Below are 22,795 nucleotides of genomic sequence, written 5' to 3' on the forward strand. Positions count from 1 at the left end.
ACTCTCAACCACTGCGCCATCAGGGAAGCCCCTCATTGTAGTTTTGATTTGCATTTCTCTAATAATTAGTGATGCTGAGCATCCTTTCATGTGCCTCTTGCCCATGTGTAAGTCTTCTTTGGAGAGATGTCTATTTAGGTCTTCTGCCCATTTTTTAATTGAATTGTTTGTTTTTTCTTATTTTTCTTATTGTTTTTTAACATCTTTACTGGAGTATAATTGCTTTACAATGGTGTGTTAGTTTCTGCTGTATAACAAAGTGAATCAGCTATACATATACATACATCCCCATATCTCCTCCCTCTTGCGTCTCCCTCCAACCCTTCATATGCCACCCCTCTAGGTGGTCACAAAACACTGAGCTGATCTCCCTGTGCTATGCAGCTGCTTCTCATTAGCTATCTATTTCACATTTGGTAGTGTATATATGTCCATGCCAGTCTCTCACTTCATCCCAGCTTACCCTTCCCACTCCCTGTGTCCTCAAGCCCATTCTCTACATCTGCATCTTTATTCCTATTCTGCCCCTAGGTTCTTCAGAACCTTTTTTTTTTTTTTTTAGATTCCATATATATGTGTTAGCATATGGTATTTGTTTTGCTCTTTCTGACTTACTTCACTCTGTATGACAGACTCTACGTCCACCCACCTCACTACAAATAACTCAATTTCATTTCTCTTTATGGCTGAGTAATATTCCATTGTAAATATGTGCCACATCTTCTTTATCCATTCATCTGTCAATGGACACAGGTTGCTTTCAGGTCCTGGCTATTGTAAATAGAGCTGCAATGAACACTGTAGTACATGACTCTTTTTGAATTATGGTTTTCCCAGGGTATATGCCCAGTAGTGGATTACTGGGTCGTATGGTAGTTATATTTTTAGTTTTTTAAGGAACCAACATACTGTTCTCCATAGTGGCTATATCAATTTACATTGCCACCAACAGGACAAGAGGGTTCCCATTTCTCCACACCCTCTCCAGCATTTACTGTTTGTAGACTTTTTGATGATGGCCATTCTGATTGGTGTGAGGTGATACTCATTGTGGTTTTGATTTGCATTTCTCTAATGATTAGTGATGTTGAGCATCCTTTCATGTGTTTGTTGGAAATTTGTACATCTTCTTTGGAGAAATGTCTATTTAGGTCTTCTGCCCATTTTTGGATTGGGTTGTTTGTTTTTTTGATATTGAGCTTCCTGAGCTGCTTGTAAATTTTGGAGATTAATCCTTTGTCAGTTGCTTAATTTGCAAATATTTTCTCCCATTCTGAGCATTGTCTTTTTGTCTTGTTTATGGTTTCCTTTGCTGTGCAAAAGATTTTAAGTTGCATTAGGTCCCATTTGTTTATTTTTGTTTTTATTTCCATTTCTCTAGGAGGTGGGTCAAAAAGGATCTTGTTGTGATTTATGTCATAGAGTGTTCTGCCTATGTTTTCCTCTACGAGCTTTATAGTGTCTGGCCTTACATTTAGGTCTTTAATCCATTTTGAGTTTATTTTTGTGTATGGTATTAGGGAGTGTTCTAATTTCATTCTTTTACATGTAGCTGTTCAGTTTTCCCAGCACCACTTATTGAACAGGCTGTCTTTTCTCTATTGTATGTTCTTGCCTCCTTTGTCGTAAATTACGTCACCATATGTGTGTGGGTTTATCTCTGGGCTTTCTATACTGTACCACTGATCTATATTTCTGCTTTTGTGCTAGTACCATACTGTCTTGATTGCTGTAGCTTTGTAGTATATAGTTTGAAGTCAGGGAGTCTGATTCCTCCAGCTCCATTTTTCTTTTTCAAGATTGCTTTGGCTGTTTGGGGTCTTTTGTGTTTCCATACGAATTGTAAAATTTTTTGTTCTAATTCTGTGAAGAATGCCACTGGTAGTTTGATAGGGATTGCATTGAATCTGTAGATTGATTTGGGTAGTACAGTCATTTTCACAATATTTATTCTTCCATTCCAAGAACATGGTATATTTCTCCATCTGTTTATGTCACCTTTGATTTCTTTCATCAGTGTTTATAGTTTTCTGAGTACAAGTCTTTTACCTCCTTAGGTAGGTTTATCCTTAGGTTTTTTTTTGTTTTTTTTGTTTTTTTTTTTTTGCGGTATGCGGGCCTCTCACTGCTGTGGCCTCTCCCGTTGTGGAGCGCAGGCTCAGCGGCCATGGCTCATGGGCCCAGCCGCTCCACGGCATGTGGGATCTTCCTGCACCGGGGCACGAACCCGTGTCCCCTGCATCGGCAGGCAGACTCTCAACCACTGTGCCACCAGGGAAGCCCCCTAGGTATTTTATTCTCTATGTTCCGATGGTAAATGGGAGTGTTTCCTTAATTTCTCTTTCTGATTTCTCATTGTTACCATATAGGAATGCCAGAGAGTACAAAATTAATGCACTAACTCAGTTTTGAACTGAAGTTGGGATGATGCCATGCCTTGCTCCTCAAAACATCATCTGGGAAACAGCAGCATCGGCATCACCTGGGAGCTTCTTAAAAATGCAGAATCTCAGACCCAATGCACGTAAAATGATGTTTACATACATTGGAATAAAAATTGTTATTGTGATGATGATGATGATTTATTATCAGTAGAGTTGTCAGAAGTCTCTTTTGGATGTTTAGGACCTCAGACCCATCATAGCTAGTAATCACTGAAGAATGAACAAGTCCTCAAAAGTTCCACTTTACTTTTCTGTTTAAAGTGGGTAAATTTTCCAAATTTTGCCAAATACATGTACTAACAACTTTCATCTCATAACATCTAACCACTTGTTTGGAAATTGATATGCTCAGATTTCTAATTATTAATAGCACAATGAATCCTGACAAACATCAAAGTAAATATTAAGACTGAAATAAAACCAAAGGCTAACTTCAGTTAGATAAAAAGCAACTAATCTTGGGAAATATTAGCATTACCTTTGTTAAGATTTAAAAAACTCATTTCTACAAATGAGAGTATAACATGAAAAGTTTTTGGAGATTTACCTGTCATTTAAGTCAAGTAAACAGACACACTGAATGAATAAAATATTATTTTTCAAAGCAATATTTTTAATAATGTAGAACTGAAGAATATATGATACTAACAAATGAGTAGGTTCTAAGTAGAAGACATGAAATAAGAAAAACCTTGGAAAGTCAAATTAAAGTTACAAATTCAATCTGTATAGATTAATATCTATATATGTTTAGAATACAAATCAATAAAATAATGCTATAACATGATAAAAACATATAAATTACAAACCAGAAAAACTCTCAAGTAACTACTTGAAAATAAGTTATTGTATCTTTCACAAATATTTTTCTCCAGCTTCCTGAAGTTTGAAAGGCTGCTTTATGATAATAACCAAAAGTTAAAATAAGATATTAGAAATAAGAAAACTGACAGGTTAATTAGTTCCCACTGCTTTCAATAATCTATAGTATACATAAAAATTGTCATTGTTCATATATTTCAGTGAGACTTGACTAAAGGGTTATTTTTTATTTTGATCAGGTGGCTCCCCAATATAAATCTGTCATAGTTTATGATCTTTAAAAAAAATCAAATATCCTTAGACAATAAAAAAAAAACCTTCAACTTAAACCTTAAGCAAAAATTAACTCAAAATGGATCATAGACGTATATGTAAAATGTAAAACAATAAAACTTCGAGGAGAAAACATTAGAGGAAATCTTCAGATCCTAGAGCTAGACAAAGAGCTCTTATACATGACAACAAAAGTATAAACCATACCACAAAAAAAATCAATAAATTTCATCAAAATTTAAAACATTTGTTCTATGAAAGACCCTGTTAAGAAGATGAAAAGGCAAGCTACAGACTAGGATAAAATATTTGCAAAACAAATATCTGACAGAGTGGGGCTTCCCTGGTGGTGCAGTGGTTAAGAATCCACCTGCCAATGAAGGGGACACAGGTTCAAGCCCTGCTCCAGGAAGATCCCACATGCTCCAGAGCAACTAAGCCCATGCACCACAACTACTGAGCCTGAGCTCTAGAGCCCGTGAGCCACAGCTACTGAACCCGTGTGCCACAACTACTGAAACCTGCATGCCTAGAGCCTGTGCTCCACAACAAGAGAAGCCACCACAATGAGAAGCCTGCACACCGCAACGAAGAGTAGCCCCTGCTCGCCGCAACCAGAGAAAAGCCTACACGCAGCAACGAAGACCCAACACAGCTAAAAAAGACAAAATAAAATAAAATTAATTAATTAATTTCAAAATATATCTGACAAAGGACTTGCATCTAGAATATGTAAAGAAATCTCAAAACTCAAAGGTAAAAAAAATCAATCCAGTTAGAAAATGGACAAAAGACATGAACTGAACATTTCACCAAAGAGGATATAAAGATGTCAAATAACACTGTAAAAGACTTTCAACATAATTAGCTATAAGAAAAATGCAAATTAAAACCACATTGGCTTATCACTACACACTTATTATAACAGCTAACACTTTAAGAAATGTATTACCAAATGCTGGGAAGGATGCAGATAAGATAGATCCCTCATACATTTGGGAATGCAAAATGGTACAGATACCATGAAAAACAGTTTAGCAATTTCATACAAAACTAAACACACATGTGTCATAGGACCCCAAAATTACACTTCTAGGAACTTCTCCCAAAGAATTAACACCTATATATAATAAACATAGCTTCACTGCAATATTTTTAATAGCCAAAAACTGGAAACAATCCAAATGTCCTTCAACAGGTGAATGGATAAACTGTGGCACATCCATTCAATGGAATAGTATTCAGTAACAAAAAGGAATGAACTATTGATATATGCAATTTGAATAGATCTCAAAGGCATATACTGAGTGAAAAAAAAAAAAAAAAAGCCAATCCATGCTGGAGAGGGTGTAGAGAAAAGGGAACCCTCCTATACTGTTGGCGGGAATGTAAACTGGTACAGCCATTATGGAGAACAGTATGCAGATTCCTTAAAAAACTAAAAATAGAGCTACTATATGATCCAGCAATCCCACTCCTGGGCATATAACCAGAGAAAACCATAATTTGAAAAGATACATGCACCCCAATGTTCACTGCAGCACTATTTACAATAGCCAGGACATGGAAGCAACCTAAATGTCCATCAACAAAGGAATGGATAAAGAACATGTGGTACATATATACAGTGGAATATTACTCAGCCATAAAAAAAGAACGAAATAATGCCATTTGCAGCAACATGGATGGACCTAGAGATTATCATACTAAGTGAAGTCAGAAAGAGAAAGACAAATATCATATGATATCACTTGTATGTGGAATCTTAAAAAAGGGTACACATGAATTTATCTACAAAACAGCAATAGAGTGACAGATATAGAAAATAAACTTATGGTTACGGGGTTGGGGGGGGCAGGTTTGTGTGTGGTAAGGGGGAGAGGGATAAATTGGGAGATTGGGATTGACACAAACACACTACTATGTATAAAATAGGTAACTAGTAAGGACCTACTGTATAGCACATGGAACTCAGTACTCTGCAATGGCCTATATGGGGAAGAATCTAAAACAGAGTGGATATATGTATATGTATAACAGATTCACTTTGCTGTACACCTGAAACTAACACAACATTGTAAATCAACTATACCCCAATAAATTTTTTTTTAAAAGCCAATCTTCAAAGATTACATATTCGCTGATTTAATTTATATAACATTCAAAAAATGAAAAAATATTATAGAAATGTAAAACAGATCAGTAATTCCCAGAGTTTAGGGATAGAGGGAGTGGGAATAGTATAAGTATAAAGGAATTCAGAATTCCTTTGTGGTGATGGAATGGTTCTGTATCTTCACTGTAGTGGCAGTTACATTAATATATACTTGTGATAAAACTGCAAAGAAGTGCAAGGAAAGACTGTTGAAAACTGAATAAGGTCTGCAGAGTGTATCAATGTCAATTTCCTGGTTTTGAAACTGCCCTACAGTTAAGCAAGATATTACCACTGGGGCAAGCTTGGCTAATAGTACAGGGGCCTTCTCTGTACTATTTTTGCAACTTCCTGTAGTTTATAATTATTTCAAAATAATTTTTTAAATCTAGTCTAACACAATTTGCAATTCTCTAAATTCACTATATTTTTTAATGTCCTCTAAAGGTACCTTAAACCTGCTACAACCAAACTTCAGTTTTGATAACACTCTTGTTTCTCTGTATTTCCTGCTTATGTGTTGAATTTGTGAGTAGAGGTTTCCCTAATACTGCATGGATAGCAGATAGTTTTCAGTAAAAGGCATTTGAGGGAACTGAACAAAAAGAGATCCATTCGCTTCACTACGCTGCTGTGCTTCACTAGCAAGCACAACTTGCACAACCAAAAGAGCACTGCCAACTGAAATGGTCAAGGGGATGGAAGACCCCCACATGTAAACAAAAAAATGCACAAATAAGCAAACAAAAATACGAGAGATTGTTAATGCTGAAAAATGAGAACTGGAGGGGGAAAAAATGCTTGGAAATGATGAATATGAATTTTTTTGTGAATCTCTAGAATCCTGGAATAATAACCAATCCTCTTGAGAAAAGATTGTAAAACAGTGAAAAATCAATGGTAACTCACACATTAGTTACTCATGTCCTCCAAACAGTAGCCTAAAATGATCATGGATAATAGACCTATAACCTCTTAGGAAAAAAAGAAACTAATATGACCCCACACACATTATTGATCTATTCAGACATCAAAGAGGAATCATTATGCTGTCTTCACAGTCAAAAGAGGAAAAAAAGAGGAATCCCATTCTTCCACAAATTGTTCTTTGGTCTACTGTCAAAGATGAAATACTGGGCTTCTCTGTGATGATAAAATCTTATATTTATGTGGTAAGTCTGTGGCAGGTATGTTCTGAAGAACAAAGCTTACACATCTTAATCTTTTAAAAGAATAAAAAAGTATAATGTGAAAGCCCATAAACTTGCATGTAGTTAGGTAACAAAAGACAATTCATGTTTTAAAGACTGAGCATCAACTGTCATCTTTATTTTAGTTCTTTTCTTCTTTCTAACCCCACAAATACAATATTCTCCAAATAACTTAAAAATAAAGCAGATCTTTTTTTTTTTTTTTTTCTTTTGCGGTACGCGGGCCTCTCACTGTTGTGGCCTCTCCCGTTGCGGAGCACAGGCTCCGGACACGCAGGCTCAGCGGCCATGGCTCACGGGCCTATCCGCTCCGTGGCATGTGGGATCTTCCCGGACCGGGGCACGAACCCGTGTCCCCGGCATCAGCAGGCGGACTCTCAACCACTGCGCCACCAGGGAAGCCCAGCAGATCATTTTTGAATGAGCCCAAGAGAACATGAAAAAGATTAGTAGTAACTGAAAAACTCATTTCCTCTCAAAACTTCCTATTTTTAAGAGTAAAATATCTATGAAATTAAAAAGAGAAGACAGAGGTGCTCCCCAAATCGTTGGGCCAGGGGGCTGAAGCGAAACGAGACAGGCTCATTTTGGACTAGAGCAAGCAAAAGTGTCTGTATTTGTCCCAAGAAAAGAATCCAGAGAAATACAGAAATCCAGAAATACAAGGTAGAGCAAAGTGAAAGCCATGCCCCAGAGTTTGGTGATACTGAGGGATGTGGCTGAAGACTTCTCTCAGAAGTGGAAATGCCTGGATTCTGCTCAGAAAGATTTGTACACAGCTATGATATTGGGGAACTACAACATGGTATCACTGGGACTTTTTATCTTTAGCCAGACATTGTCGCCTCATTGGAGCAAAGGAAAGAGCCCAGGCAAGCTGTGACAGATGAGACAAAAAGGCATCTCTCAGGAAGATACGCGTACAACTGAAAGCCTTGATTATGCAGGCTCACTTTCAGCTAAGGATGGCCATGCCATGGGACAGCTCTGATGAAAAATTTGTAAACTGAAAGAATGAGATGGAGTTTACAAGTAAACTAATTTATGCTTGGCTAAAATGGACATAGTGAGTTAGCTTGTACTCCTACTAGGAAGACAGATATGGGCCCTAGATATGCCCAGCCATCTTCTAAACGTTAGAATCAAGACCATATGTTAAGGATAGTAGAACCAAAAGGTAAATGATGAGTCAATGCTAAGGCCCAAACCACTTACCCCCACTTTCTTTGTGAGAAATACAAACCTCTATTTCCATAACTCACAGTTTGCGGGATTTTCCGTTCTTTGAGGGTATGTTCGGTTTCTGTTACGTACACCTAAACGCGTAACTGATTTTGTTTTGTTTTGTTTTGCGGTACGCGGGCCTCTCACTGTTGTGGCCTCTCCCGTTGCAGAGCACAGGCTCCGGACGCGCAGGCCCAGCGGCCACGGCTCACGGGCCCAGCCGCTCCGCAGCATGCGGGATCCTCCCGGACCGGGGCACGAACCTGCATCCCCTGCATCGGCAGGCAGACTCTCAACCACTGCGCCACCAGGGAAGCCCTGATTATCACATTTTAGATTACAGACCTAGAGCACATACCCAGAAACTGTTTAATTGTAATTTATCCTTCAATGGATCTACTAAAATACACATGAGTATTCCGCTCCTTTGTTTTATGTGTCTCATTGCAAATTCAGACATACTGAAAAGAACTGAAATCATCAAATAAAAAAAGAGAGGATAAAAAAGACAAGGCAAGACATGGGATTTAAATTTTTTTTCTTATTAATAGACCATAAGTTCAGACTCCACTAGATAATTCTTTCATTTGTAAACTTCTAAGCTGCTATTATGTATTTTTTCTTCTTATTTTCAAAGTCATTCCTGCTATTAGTAAACTCGGTATGACCATTCCTCCAAGCAGCCAGAGTTCAGGAGGAAGAAAATCCCTGCAGCTGTTTGATGTCCAAGAACATGAACACTTAGCAGTCAGATGAAAGAAGAGAAAAGACAGAAACGGAAGATCAAGAGAAGAGTGATTTGGGGTTTCTGCAGGGTAGCATTTACCTCTCTCAATAAAGGGAGCTTTGTACTCATTACGTCCCAGAATTCATCTTGCCTTCAGCTTGTAGTAAACTGGCAACTGCCTTATCATTTCCTGTCCAAATTAAAGATCAAAATTTAAACATATTCTTTTCTTTCTCCACTAGATTATGATTAAAATTACCACCTCCTCACCTCATTCACACAAATGCACTACTAGGAAAGAGAAGGAACCCCTTAAAGTAAAGATGCTGTTAAGCAGCAAAATGAAGAGTTGTGGGGAATTTCCAGTCAGGTTATTTATCTGATGGTTTATTTCAGGATACAGGATTAAAGAAGCGATATCTTTACATATATTCCTCATCCTCAAGAAACCCCTATAAGGTGGGTCCAATCCATATTTTTCAAAAAAAGAAACTGAGGTTCACAGAGGTTGACTAAGTTGCCCTCAAATTCGAAGCTGTTTAGCATTTACGACAGCTAAAATTCAAGCTTCATCTTGCTCTTGTGCTTTGCAACATGGACACTCAGCCATGTTTTTTTTTTTTTTTTCCATTTCACATGTGAAGAAGCTAAACTTAGGATCTCAGCTATTATCTTTTAAACATCAAAAATCGATCAGGTAAGTCAGCATAACTTAATGTCAATTGTATAATAAATTAATGAATGTAGATTGTATAACAACGTGTGTTTAATGTGGAATTTTGCCTTCTGTTGATGTACTAGGTTCTTGCTACCCTGAACACAAAACAGAACAGGGGCTGCTCTTGGATCTTGAGCACACACACACAAAAAAAGACCTGGATTCTAAACAGTAGTGAGTATCACTGATGAGTGGACATCACTACATGAAGAGAATCTACTCTTCTGTAAAACAGTAAAGTTACTTTAGAATGAAAGGTAGCTGAGAGCAGCAATTCTCTCCACTGAAAACCCTTTCATATTTTCCTTTAATATCTATAAATGTATAATTGAAGTTTTACACATGGTTTTAAATAGCAGCAGCATGATATGCTTATCAATCTAAAACGATAGCACATTTCACAGGGTCTGTGTTATCATCTCACTGACTAACTAGGGCCAGCCTGGTGGGAGATGAACTGAATCCTCTAAGAAGTTACCACACACAGTCATTTCTCAGGAGATGGTGCAGTAGGCACCAGAGCCTAAACTAAACCAAATGCTCCATGGAGTCATTTTAAGGCAGTTTGAAAATGAGAAGAGGTCACAGCCTCTTGCCCATCACTGTAAAGAATTCAGGAGTGACTCTGGAGTTAGTACAGACCTCAGCTGCAAGGCGCAAAGGAATCTGCTCCTAGTACAGAAGAGCAGGCCAGGTATGACTTATAATTTTTGGATTCTTCTTTGCCTTCTAGAATCATTGACATTTGACTTTCTTCAGAGCCTACAACTTGGCCAGGCACTGAGAGAAAAGTGCACCATTCAACTACAATATAAAATTTCTGCACCACGAGAATCAGTTTTTGGTGTGGTTGCTATTACATGAAATCTAAACATTCTAATTCTGATTAGATACCAGTGTAAAAGCTATTTTCATTTCTAACAAAATAGAGATGTTCACTGTAATTGTGATACTTAACACACTTGAGCTCACAAAAACCTGTCTTCCTATTCTTGAGCATGCAATTTGACCTGAGGCTCTCTTCAAACTGAATATTCCTTCAGTGATTAAACCCTTAGTCTCTGTGGAATATGGAAATATCTAATTAATAACAAATTTCTTTATTTTCTCTGGTTATTTTTAGCTTTTTCCTTGAACATACACTCCCCTACCCGAGACTACCACACATAACTCCTGACAACTACTGCTTCTTCTCCTTCTGTCCATCCTAGTATCCCTAACATTTTTAGCTTAAGGTGAGCTTACCTGAGACTTACTGGTGTAGAAAAGAGAAAAACAAAAGTCAAAAGACATTCATTCAGTCATCTATTCATTCAAACAGTGTACCGTTTCCTGTAGGCCAGGTACAGTTTTACAGACTGAGAATATAACAGTGAGCAAACAACACAGACAATGTGCCTACCCCTAGGAGCAAATAACCTAGTGGGAGATACAAAAGAGCAGAAAGACAACTACATGATTATTGATGATCACCCTTACAATACAGGTTTTCAAGGTGGTGGGTAAGAGGTGCGAAGAAGGTGTGAGGATGGGATGAACCCAGGGAAGGCATTTAATACATCTCTAGGCTGTGTCCTGAAGTACGTACAAGCACTAACAAGACAGAAGCAAAGTATGCATCAAGCAGAAGAAATAACATGTACAAAAGCCATAGCTGGACCCATGGCTAGACCAAAACAGGTGGCATCCAAGACTGGATAATATTCTGGCACACTTCAAATTGATCTTCTTTAAACATTTGGTAAAGATCTATTTTATGGGGTAGAGAAAAATTATTTTCTATTAATAAAAATTAAATATAGAAATGGGTTCCCTTTTTAATTCATTTCTACTAAGCCAAAAGCATCATTCTTCTGGTAAAGATCAGAAAATGTTTCTAGTTCTTGACCTCTCCTGCCTTTTACTCAGTGATCCTTCTAGACTCCTTACTTCTCACAAGCCTACACAAAATAAAAAATGAAAATCTTCAATATTTAAGAAAGGACTACATGTGTAAAATAGGTATCATGTTTCCAATTTATTCTAGTGATATTTTAGTGCCCCTTATAGAATAGCCCCCAGACATCCTAGCTACCTCTTTACACTTAGCCCCCTTCTGATTAGGTGGTACAGAGTGAGAAGGACGATCCAAAGATGAGGCTAAAAAGGTAGACAGGAACCAGATAATACAGAGTTTTGTAGGTCACAAGAAAGAGACTACACTGTACCTTAAAAGCCATGGAATTGTTGAGAAGATTTGAAAAGGGAGAACTGTGAGGCTGTTTTTATAAACCAGGCTAGAGATGCTAGCAACTTGAGTAGCAGAAGAGCAGTAGGAATACAGTGTGGCATATACTTGAAAAGTAGTTAGGAGCTACTACTGACTAGACTTAGAGATAAAAAGAAGGGGAGAGGAGTAATTAAGGATAAGTCTTAAGTTTTAGGCTTGAGTAGTTGGTAGAGGAGGATAACACACACTGAGATAAGGTATAAAAGGACAATCAGGCTTGGGATGAAAAACCCTAAGTTCAGTTTTATACACATTGAGTTTTATACTTACAGTACATCAAAATGCAGATATTTATAAATAAGACCAGGAGACTAAGACCAGGGGAGATTTAGGGTGAAGGCAGATGTGGGCAGCCTCAGTACATAGATGGAATTCATGGGATGGATGAGAATACTTAGGGGAAGTATGTGTATAAAACAGAAATACATAAAGGAACCTAGGGAAGAGCCCTGAGAATCTCTTATATTAATGGTCTGAAAGAGGCTGAGGAGAAACCACCAGAGATAATGGAAGAAAAGCAAGAGTACACATCATGGCTTCAAGGATCTAATAAGTGGTCCAAGATGTCCAATGCTAGAAGTAAAGAGAAAGAAAGAGGTATTCACTAAATTACCAAGAAGTCATTTTTTGTGAATTTGCTGAAACAGTTTTATTAAAGAAAGATTAATCCCAGCTGCAGCAAGCCATGTGAACAACTCATCACAACCGAATCTCGGATTCTTCATCTGTAAAACAGGAAAAACAAAAATACCCACCCTTCCTACCTTGTAGTTTTGTTATTAGGGTTAAATTAAATACTATAACATATGTAAAAGTTACTATATAAACAGAGGGTATAGACAAGTGTTACTGTAACTGTGTTGTTCATCCTCCTGTTCACAAATGTCAGTTTTCTCTTCCACCCACGTGGTCGATAAGTCACATTTGACTTACACTGGCCAATATGTGTATCAGCATAAGTGGCTGATTGCTAGGCAAAAGCTGTAAGAAATAGTGCCTAGTTCAAAATGTTCTCTGTTCCTTGCCCCTGCCACTGTAGAAGCATGTTTCAAAATGATGACTTCATCAGCCTAGATCCTTGAATGATTGCCATGAGGAGAGCCTGACTCATGCTGACATGTAGCATGGGGACAAATAATATTTTTTTTAAAACACTACGATGTTGGAATTATGATACAGCAACTAATTGCAGCACAAATAACAGGTGAAAAAAGCAGGAAAGCCAAGAGGAAAATCCTATCTTAGGAGGTAATCAATGAGACATCACAGGGCCTGTCACCCACGCTAATGTCTAATTTTTATTTTATGGCACGGAGTAATTCACTAACCCTCACGCTTGATTCAACATTCCTACAGTTACAGAAAAGGTAAACAAGAACAAAGGTACATAATTAATTTCTAATGAAGACACAGTGTTTGGGAAAGAATAAGACAGTCCATCAATGAGAAACCGCCTCCCCTATCACCATTATGCTGTTGTTATTTGTACCCTAAATTTTCTTCACTCCTTAGTAAGCATACTTTGCATCTACGTTTGACTGGTTGTATATTTGTGTTAGGCCAAAGACACACTGCCTAAGTGGGTTATTAGAAATGAACGGAAAACAGGAAAAGTAATCAGGACCACACTTAAGGAAGGAGAAATTCTTTTATTCTTCAAATGCTAACAGTAAAAGTTACTGCTGCCAAATGCCAAATTACTATTTGATATGCCTAAAGGGAACATGTGTGCTGGAAAATGGCAATTACTCAGAACCAAGGCCAGAAGTAGAATCCAGGTCAGAGTGAGGCACAAGGACCCACTGGACCAGCCTTTTCATCAAGAACACTGGAGTGCTCCCACTTCTTTATTCCGGCCTTTGTCCCTCTCATTAGTTCTGACAAACCATGAAAGAGGATCAAAACTGCTTCAATCCCAATGGAGCTGAAGTGAATTACATGAAAGAAACACTTAACAAGGGAGGTTTGTCTACTTGTAATCATTTTTTTAAAACAGAGAGGGGAGAAATGGAGACAAAACACTTCCACAACTCTGCTTTTAGAAATGTCTTACGTGTCATTTTACAAAGCATCCAAGTAAATGAGTGTCATCAAAAAAGTTGGATCACCATCTTTTGCTCTAAAATTTTTTACTATTTCTAAATCAAATCCAATCCTGAACAATGAAGATTATACACTAAATTTCTTTGAAAGCACATACTGTAAACACTGAAGGCAATTTCACAAGGCTGCTCCCCGAATGACTTACATAAAGGCCCAACATCTGATTAATTTAGCAACAGCTCAAGGTGACTCCTTTGAGGACCCATGCATTAGGATATACAAGCTCTGGAATGAAGTGTTGTATTCAACTTTGTGTCCCTTACTTTTTGTTCCTAAAGAACCCTTAATAAACAGTTGCTGAATTGAGTACAGGTAATAAGTGACAATGCCAGGTCATCAACCTAAGCCTTTTATTTTCCCAAACTCCAAATCAACCGTGTTTCATTACCCCCAATGCTGCTTCTTGCCAGGTAACTACTAGAAGTTTTCTATTACTTGAAACTGTGACTAGGTATTCTGTTGCCATGGTAATTTTCAAGTGGCTCTGCTAAAAGGGCAGAAACCATTAAATCACAATGTGCTTATCTCACAAATATAACTACTATAACTAGCATAACAACTATTTTAGTCTTAAAAATTATACCTTTTAAGTTCAGCTGACTACTGCAATTATTATCCTAGCAACTTCAGCATCATAGGAGACAAGCTAAAAGTAAAGCATACTAAGTGGGCCTCTAGAAGTCTGGCTTTCCTCGCCTTTCTCCAGCTTCAGGATGGCAATGCCAAACACGGGTTAGTACTCGTCAATGATGGCCCAAGGGGTAAAAAACAAAGACCAAGATAAGCTTAATCTTCTCTGAGAGGGAGAATATTAATAAAGAAAGAAAAACTGCCTGAAAGAATCCTATATAAAATCACAGTATTTGCTATAAAATAAGCGAGACGGCTTTAAAAGCGCAATTACACAGGTGAGGTGTTATGCACACGCTAGTTCACAGGACCACTCTGGTCCGTCGAAGGGTCAGAAAACCTGAAGTGCAGTTGCCTAACTCCGCACCAGCACCTGACGAAACTGGTGCTGACAGCCAAAGCACACACCCAGTGGTGCAAAACTGCCGATTCGAAGGGAGGGGAAAGGGATGAGGAAAGTTTATTCAGCGCTTCTGCCTCTAGTCCGGCGACAAGAGCTGTCAACCCACAACTCCGGAAGCCATTCAACCCAATTACCGGACTCAACTCGTAGCCCAAGCCCGGAAGTTGCTACCACCAAGGTGGGGGGCGGGGACGGCGGCGGTGGCGCCGGCGAGGGGCGGGGCCCGCACGTCCGAGAGCCAACAGGCGTTCCCAGCCGGCGGGCTGCTGGGTTCTGTGGGGGGGGGGGGGGGGGGGGGGGGGGGGGGCGGGGGACAGCACCAAGGTGGGGCTGTACCTGCGCTGGAAGTCCGGAGCGAAGGGCTTCAGGTACGGGTCTATCTCTAGAAGTCGGGCTAGTTCGGGCACGTCCGCTAAGGCAGCGGCCAGCGCCTCCTCAGAGTATTCGGACCGAGCCTCCCAAGCCGGGTGACCCGCCGGAGCCGCCATCTTCCGCCGCAGCCCGAGTAGCCGAGGCCCGAGAGGGTCGAGTGGAGGGGGAGCGGGAGCTCTAGCCGGGAGGACGCCCAGGCGAGCCGAGGCAAGCCGTGGGAGGGCCAGTCCCTTTATAGCCGGAGAGGACGGCCGCCTGTCCCCCTTCTCCCCCCGCCGGCAGGGAGGAGCAGGACCCGGAGTGATCCCCGGACGCACGTCCCGAGAGGGGAGGAGGCGCCAGGCCTCTCCGCCTACTCACGCGGCTCGCACAGGGAGGCCGCGGAGACCTGCCCCTTCCTCCCCCCGCGTCTCTGCCCCGGTGCCCAGGGCACCCTAGGAGGCGGTCTTGAGCGGACTTCGCTCAGCCTTGATCTCTCTTACCCTGACCCATTCTTGGCTGCGGAGAACCGCCGTGCCACTCCCCAACCCCCCCAGCTTTTCTTTCTTTGAACAAGTCTCACTGGCGGCATGCCCTTCAAATGGATATATGGTTTTCTTGGAAGGGACTTTTCTTTAAGTTCTGAGAGAATCCTGTAATCGTCCCAGAGATATTCTGGTGTTCTGGTGTTATTCTCTGGGTTACCAACGACTGAGAATTGGAATTATGAAAACTTTTACCATTCCCCATAACCTCAGAAAGAAAAAGGCCCTTTTGACTTTTAAAATAATTGCTGTAAACAATCTTTTCAACAATTAAACTATTCTTAATGAGACAAACGGTACAGGGAAGAGCATTAGAATTCAGCTGTGCCACTTACTAATGAAGTGATAAGGCCTAAGAATGGGGGTCGTTAGGTAGTCTACCCCACTTGGAACTTATATTCTTTCATTCCCATTAACTGACGGGTTTCTAGCTCACAGATCCTTTTTTAAGAGTACAGAATTGTGCACCGAGACAATTGGACCCAGCAACGCAGGAGTTTCCAAGCTACTTTGTACTTAGAAACTGGAGAGGCTTGGAGTATATCTGTCCCAGTTAAGTTCGAGGTGTGGACAGTCCAAGGGGCTATGGAGAAGGACGTGTTGATCAGTCATGGACCTTGAATTTTAAAATGTTCAAAACATTTTTTGTGAAGGAGTTAATAAGGACTTCATGAAAGATATCTAGGAACAGAGGGCCTCAAAGTGAAAGAGTGGAGGACTTGGAAAACCTTCAGAAAGGCATGTCTTATTTCCCATAAAGATGACAACATGCAAACATTTGTAAATTATAAAACAACAGTTGAAACTCAGAAGCAGGATACCCAATAGACCCACAGACCTGTATCTCCAATCCTAAACTTTTCTCATAAATCCTGCTTATTGAAATCTGTGTTTAGCTGGTTGAGTCCTAAACCAAGTATCTCCAAGACATACCCTAAGTCAGTCTTCTCATCCTTTCTGCTGTCACTCTTAATGCAGGCAGCCTTCCTCTCTCATTTGGACTAACACATCTAAGGGTTTCCCCTTTCTCTTTTTCACCTCCAATCCATTCTCTAGTGTTTCTCAAGCTTTAATGTGCATATGAATCACCTAGGGATCTTGTTAAAAGAACATACTTTCAGTTCTGAGTGGTGCCTCATATTCTGTAATTTTAACAAGCTCAGGGGTGATGCTGCCTCTGCAGGTTGGAAGCACAGTTTGAACCATAAGGCTCTATGCAAGGAATAAATCATACAACCTAAATGGCATGCTTGGTTCACCTGGAGTTAAAAATAAACTCCCTACTCTTCCCTAACAAGACTTCCATAATCTGGTCCCTGTCTACCTTTCCACTGCTTATCATTCTCTGGCTTTACTATTCTGTAGTCACACTGACTTTCCTGAAACTCACTAAGCACTTTGTAGCCTCTGAGACTTTACTTGCCCTTCTCTCTATTGAGAGTTCACTTCCCATAGCTGTTTCCTTCCCAGCATTCATTGAGGGCTCACCATAAATGTCAACTCATCTCTGAGAAGCCTCTAATTCCACTATCTAAATATCTCAATATCTTCTCTCCTATGCAACAGTTAACAAAATTTGTGTATCTCTTTGTCTTTTATTTATTGATCTCCCACTTTAGAATGTAAACTCCAAGAGAGCAGGGACCCATTCTACCTTGTTCACTATTGAAAAAGTATTCATTGAAATCCCATGAGCCAGCCAGTTTCCTAGGTACTGGGGATTAGTGATGAATAATACAAGTCCCAGGTGTCATAAAGCTCACAGAATAGGTAAATCTGTAGAGACAGAAAGTAGAGTATTGGTTTCCCAGGGCTGAAGGAAATAGAGAATGACTGCTAATGGGGAGAGGGTTTCTTTTAGGGGTGATGATAATTTTCTAGAATTGATTGTGGTCGTGGTTGCAGAGCTCTGTGGCTAGACTCAAAACTATTGGAATTGTACACTTTAAGTAGGTGCATGGCATGTGGATTATAGCACAGTAAAGGTGTTTTTAAAATACCAAAAAAGAACTTTTAAAGTATAAATAATATGAAATATACTCTTTAAAACTAACAGATATCCCCTGTTGAAAATTACTAGGAGAAAAAAAAGAAAAACAGAGATCTGTGACCAAACTCTAGAGAGAGAAGTAGAAAGTAAGTAACTTTAAATAAAAACCAGCAGTGATGATAAAGGAGAATGTGGTTTCTGAGAAGACAAAGGAGAAATTCCAGAAAGAACAGAGTGATAATAACCCTTTTATCTTTAATAATGTCATTGATAACCCAGGTTCCTTGGTTCTTTCATTTCCTCATTATGTAGGCTTTGACCTCAATTTTGTCTCCTCATTGTTATAAAATGGCTGCCACAGCTCTAAGCGGCACTTCTTCATAAGGCCACATTTAAAGGAAAGGAAAATGTTTATACCGTGCATCTTTGCCTAAGGGAAAACTCCTTCATAGCTCTTTGGCTAGAGCTAGGTCACATACCCACCCCTACACCACTGACATAGAGGACTATGACTACCATGCTTGGTTTAAATTAATTGTGATTCACTGCTTGAATTGGGTCCACCTTCCCTTACTGCATTGCTGCCCAACATCTCGATAAAATGGTGATTCAACTGACATGGAAAAGCAGGATGGATAATCATGTCTGCCACATTTTCCTTTGCTACCCATCCTGGATTCCACTACCCATGAAACTTGCCAGTGTTATTAACTATCTTGTATCCTTACCATACTTACATGGCAAAACCTCAACCTAGAGTTGTTGACTTTGCCTTCCCCATACCTACATCCAGACTGCTTCTGGGGAATACCAAAAAACAAACAAAACTCCATAACTGTATAAACAAAAACCCTTCCTCATGCAAGGCAATCACAATTTTACAGGCCATACACTGCATAAGGTATGCCCAACCAAGAGGGCAAATGAAGGCATTTGCCCTGAGGAAGAAGAGGCATTTCCTTTGCATGAAGGTGCCTCTCCCTCCTCGAGCTATGAAACCTTAAGAGTGTGCCCACCAACAGGAGTCACTTCTTCCTAAATAACAAAGGTGAGTGGCAGCCCTGCCCTCAATTCTCTTCCTCTCCCTTGACCATAACACTCTTTCTTCATTGCCAAGTGCTTGAGAGACTATCTCATTTACTGTTTGACACACTGTGGGCTCACTTATGTTTCTACTATATTGAAACTCCTCTTTCCAAAACACGCAAAATCACCTAGCTGTTAAACCCAATGGGCAGTTTTCAGTTTTCCTATTTAATCTCTGAAGATTTGGAACTGCAGATCATTTTTTTCTCATCTATTGAGAAAGAAAAGTGTAGAAATTTGTGACAGAATTTGAGCTAATAAAGATGTTTAGCCACTGTGAGATATGAGAAAGAAAACAAGTCAAGGACAAGAGGATTCCTGAATAATGATGAGCACACAACAGAGGCTGGATATCGGACACCTGAAATAGTGCCACATGGCCCAACCATTAGTTTTTGTTCATTGCTTGCTAAGCTGGGTGTGTGAGCTCAAAAAAATAAGTTTGAATGAAGCTAGAGTTGGAGATTTACAGGGTGAGAATAGTAGAAGATTAGTAGGGCTGAGAAACTTGTGCTGGTGACCATGTCACATAATACTTAGCCATGGAATTCAGTTAGTAAGGGTGGTTAAAACAATAAGGGAATTAAAAGATCTTTGTTAGTGCTAGATACTGATTTAGCAAGGATAAGAAAAGTGGTTGACAAAAAGTGGTTGAAAGTTGTTTGTGGTTAGATAAGAGCAGTGACTGGACTTATCCAGACTGCCTGAGTTCTCATCAGAGCAAACCCACGTAAAACTTGGCAAATTACTTTGCCTCTCTATGCCTTCATTTTCTCTTTTTTTCTAAATTTTATTGGAGTATAGTTGATTTACAATGTTGTGTTAGTTTCAGGTGTACAGCAAAGTGATCCAGTTATACACGTACACATATTCATTCTTTTTTAGATTCTTTTTTCGTATAGATTATAACAGAATATTGAGTAGAGTTCCCTCTTGATATACAGTAGGTCCTTGTTGGTTATCTATCTTATATATAGTAGTGTGTGTGTGGTCATCCCAAGCTCCGGATTTATCCCTCACCCCTCCACATTTCCCCTTTGATAACCGTAAGTTTGCTTTCGATATCTGTTAAGTCTGTTTCTGTTTTGTAAATAAGTTCATTTGTATCATTCTTTTAAATTAGATTCCACATATGAGTGATATCATATGATTTTTGTCTTACTCTCTCTAACTTCCCTTCTCTCTAGGTCCATCCCCTATACCTTCATTTTCTTAATTGCAAAGTATAGTGAGGATTAAATAAGAATAGTTAATTATTTAATGAGTTCTTAGGATAGTGTCTATCATATAGTAAGCACTATATGTTAGCTATAATTATTACTATTATTATTAATGGATAATATACTTACTTTAGGAGGAAAGTATGGCTTTTCCATCCCTATATCCATAACACAAATTCCAATTTCTCCATATTAATATTTAACTTATTCATTGATTCTGGATATGGAATACTTAAACATGGAGGAAACATGAGGATGGGTAGTTTTATTTATTTTACAAATTAAATATTTGAATGCCTACTATTTGTAAGGCATTATAGTAAAGCATTATGATCACGTAAAGAACTTTGATATAATCCATTAAGATATTCACAATATTAGACAATTCATACATGAAAATTTAAACAATGACAGCTCAAATAGTATACAGTTGTATTGATACCATATTTTAAAATTTAATGAAATTTTAAAGCCCTATCATTTGTCTTCCTTCCTCTTGCTCTTTCTCCCTCTGCCCCTCAGTACTATAAGTATTATCTTCTTTGAAGTAATGGAATTTAATTAGATATATATTCCTTGAAATTTCTCCATTGAAATATTCTAAAACTTGATAAGGCAATGCTTACACAATTCTATAAATTTATAAAAATATCATTGAATTATACATTTAAAAAGGTGAATTTTATGGTGTATAATTACAACTCATAAAGGTAGTTTAACAGTTTATCTTGCATAAGACTGTAACTAAGACTCTCCATTGAAAAGGTGGATCTAATGGCTGGCAAGTATCGGTATCCCAGTCTCTAAACTGACATCCACTTATTTCTGGATTAAATTCAGCAGAGGCAATGGCCAGCCAAACGTCCCCTCTACCACCTGCCAAGCCTCTCAGGGGACCCTGGAGGAAGAGAAGTTCATTCTGTCTTCAGACTCATTCACCCTCTCTACTTAGATGGCCAAGTGGTGAGTGTTCAATGTGATGGTGATTGTTACCACCTGGAAACCAGAGTGAGGTGAACAACTTTTCCAGAGATGGTATTTAATTGTTTTTAGGTGATAATCATTTTCAATTACTTTTGTCCTAAGTTGTATGAGAACCAGTAACATAAAGGTGAAAGGCTCTAATTTTTGTGGCAAATCCTCTGAGCATCTGGTCCTCTCCATTAGAATTTAAGCAATTTCCTTTTACCTCAGACCTACCCAAGAAAAACAGTCATTTTTATTTCACTCAAAGTACAGGCATCCTTTATGCCTTTATGTTATCTCTAGTGATTATTTTATATCTGAAAATTTCAGTACTTCTCAATTGTTTCTTATTTGAAAGTTTTGCAAACTTTCAGGTGCAAGATCTTGTAAGAAAGAATCAGGTAGCTGAGCTTATCGTAATGGAGTCATTCTGAAAAGATTGCAGCGATTCTTCAGAATAATAGTTAATAATAATAACACACTGCTTTCTACAGTCTAGGAGAACTATTTTATACTGCTTTTCAGGAAGGTGACTATGAAGGATAAATGCAAGTTTTTTTTTAAAGACTTAAAAATTAAACAAAAAAATTTAAAACAATGTATCTGTCAACTTTACCTAAATGAAACTCAGGTCTCTGGCAAACCTTGCCAGTCCAGAACCAAGCAGAGAGCCAGAAAATGGGGTAGCGGGGTGGGGGCAGGGGCTTTTTTATCATATAAAATTTGTCACAAAGCCCATGGGTTAAAGCCTCTTGGAATATGCTTATAGGAAGTTACCTCCTACCCCCATCACCTATTATATATAGTAGCTTGAATGGTGGTCGCCCAAAAGATATGCCCATGTCCTAATCCTTAGAAACTGTGAATGTTACCTTATTTGGGGAAGGTCTTTGCAGATACAATTAGATTAAGGATCTTGAGGAGATCATCCTGGATAATCTGGATGGGTCCTAAATCCAATGAGAGTGTCCTTAGAAGAGAACTGCAGAGGAGATAGTCACAGAGAAGAGAAGGCAATGTGACTGTGAAGGCAGAGATTTGAGTGATACAGCCACAAGTCAGGGAATACCAACAGGCACCAGAAGGTGGAAAAGGCAAGGAACAGATTCTTCCCAGAGCGTTCAGAGGAAATATGACCTTGCCAACACCTTTCAGACTTCTGGGCTCCAGAACTGTGAGAGAATAAATTTCTGTTGTTTTAACTCACCTAGTTTCTGGTAATTGGTCTTGACAGCCTTAGGATACTGATAGACCTATTCAGTTTTTTTAAAATGAGTTCTCAATGATTGCAGATGGGAAGCCACAAATCACATGGCTGAGGGATTGCTTTAGAACAATAATTGGCTTATATATATACCACCTATTCAAAAATAGGATTTGAGGTAGTTAATAAAAATACTTGTGTTAAATGAAACAATACTTGACAAAAGCAAAAAAACAACAAATCAGAACAGAAAAAATCCGTGACATTTGAGCTCAGACCTTAGTTCTTAGGTTCCTAGAAGTAGCAAAAGCAAAGAAGGAAAGATGTTAGGTATTTATAATTCCATAAAGTTTGAATTGTTTTTACTAGTTAGAAATCTATAAATGATGGGTATTGAGTAACATTTTGAATAATATACTTGGAATCCAATTTTAGATTAACTACAAAGGGCTTT

The 22,795-nt window shown here is 38.8% G+C and overlaps 1 protein-coding gene and 1 long non-coding RNA gene across 3 annotated transcripts in view; one reads left to right on the forward strand and one right to left on the reverse strand.

Annotated features, from left to right (window-relative positions):
• GBE1 (1,4-alpha-glucan branching enzyme 1) overlaps positions 1–15,640 on the reverse strand; it is a 297,920-nt gene extending 282,280 nt beyond the window's left edge. Inside the window, exon 1 of the mRNA XM_029213759.1 lies at positions 15,316–15,640. Within this exon, the coding sequence (XP_029069592.1) occupies positions 15,316–15,467 (152 nt within the window). The 5' untranslated portion in view covers positions 15,468–15,640. The remainder of the gene's footprint in view (positions 1–15,315) is intronic.
• LOC114890387 overlaps positions 15,299–22,795 on the forward strand; it is a 38,574-nt gene continuing 31,077 nt past the window's right edge. For both annotated transcript variants that reach the window (XR_003792272.1, XR_003792273.1), the window contains exons 1-2: positions 15,299–15,347; positions 21,012–21,134. This is a non-coding gene — a long non-coding RNA (uncharacterized LOC114890387). The remainder of the gene's footprint in view (positions 15,348–21,011; positions 21,135–22,795) is intronic.

The sequence above is a fragment of the Monodon monoceros genome, unplaced genomic scaffold, assembly GCF_005190385.1.
Source record: "Monodon monoceros isolate NGI ecotype Baffin Bay Population unplaced genomic scaffold, NGI_Narwhal_1 Super_Scaffold_11, whole genome shotgun sequence".
Taxonomy (NCBI): Eukaryota; Metazoa; Chordata; class Mammalia; order Artiodactyla; family Monodontidae; genus Monodon; species Monodon monoceros.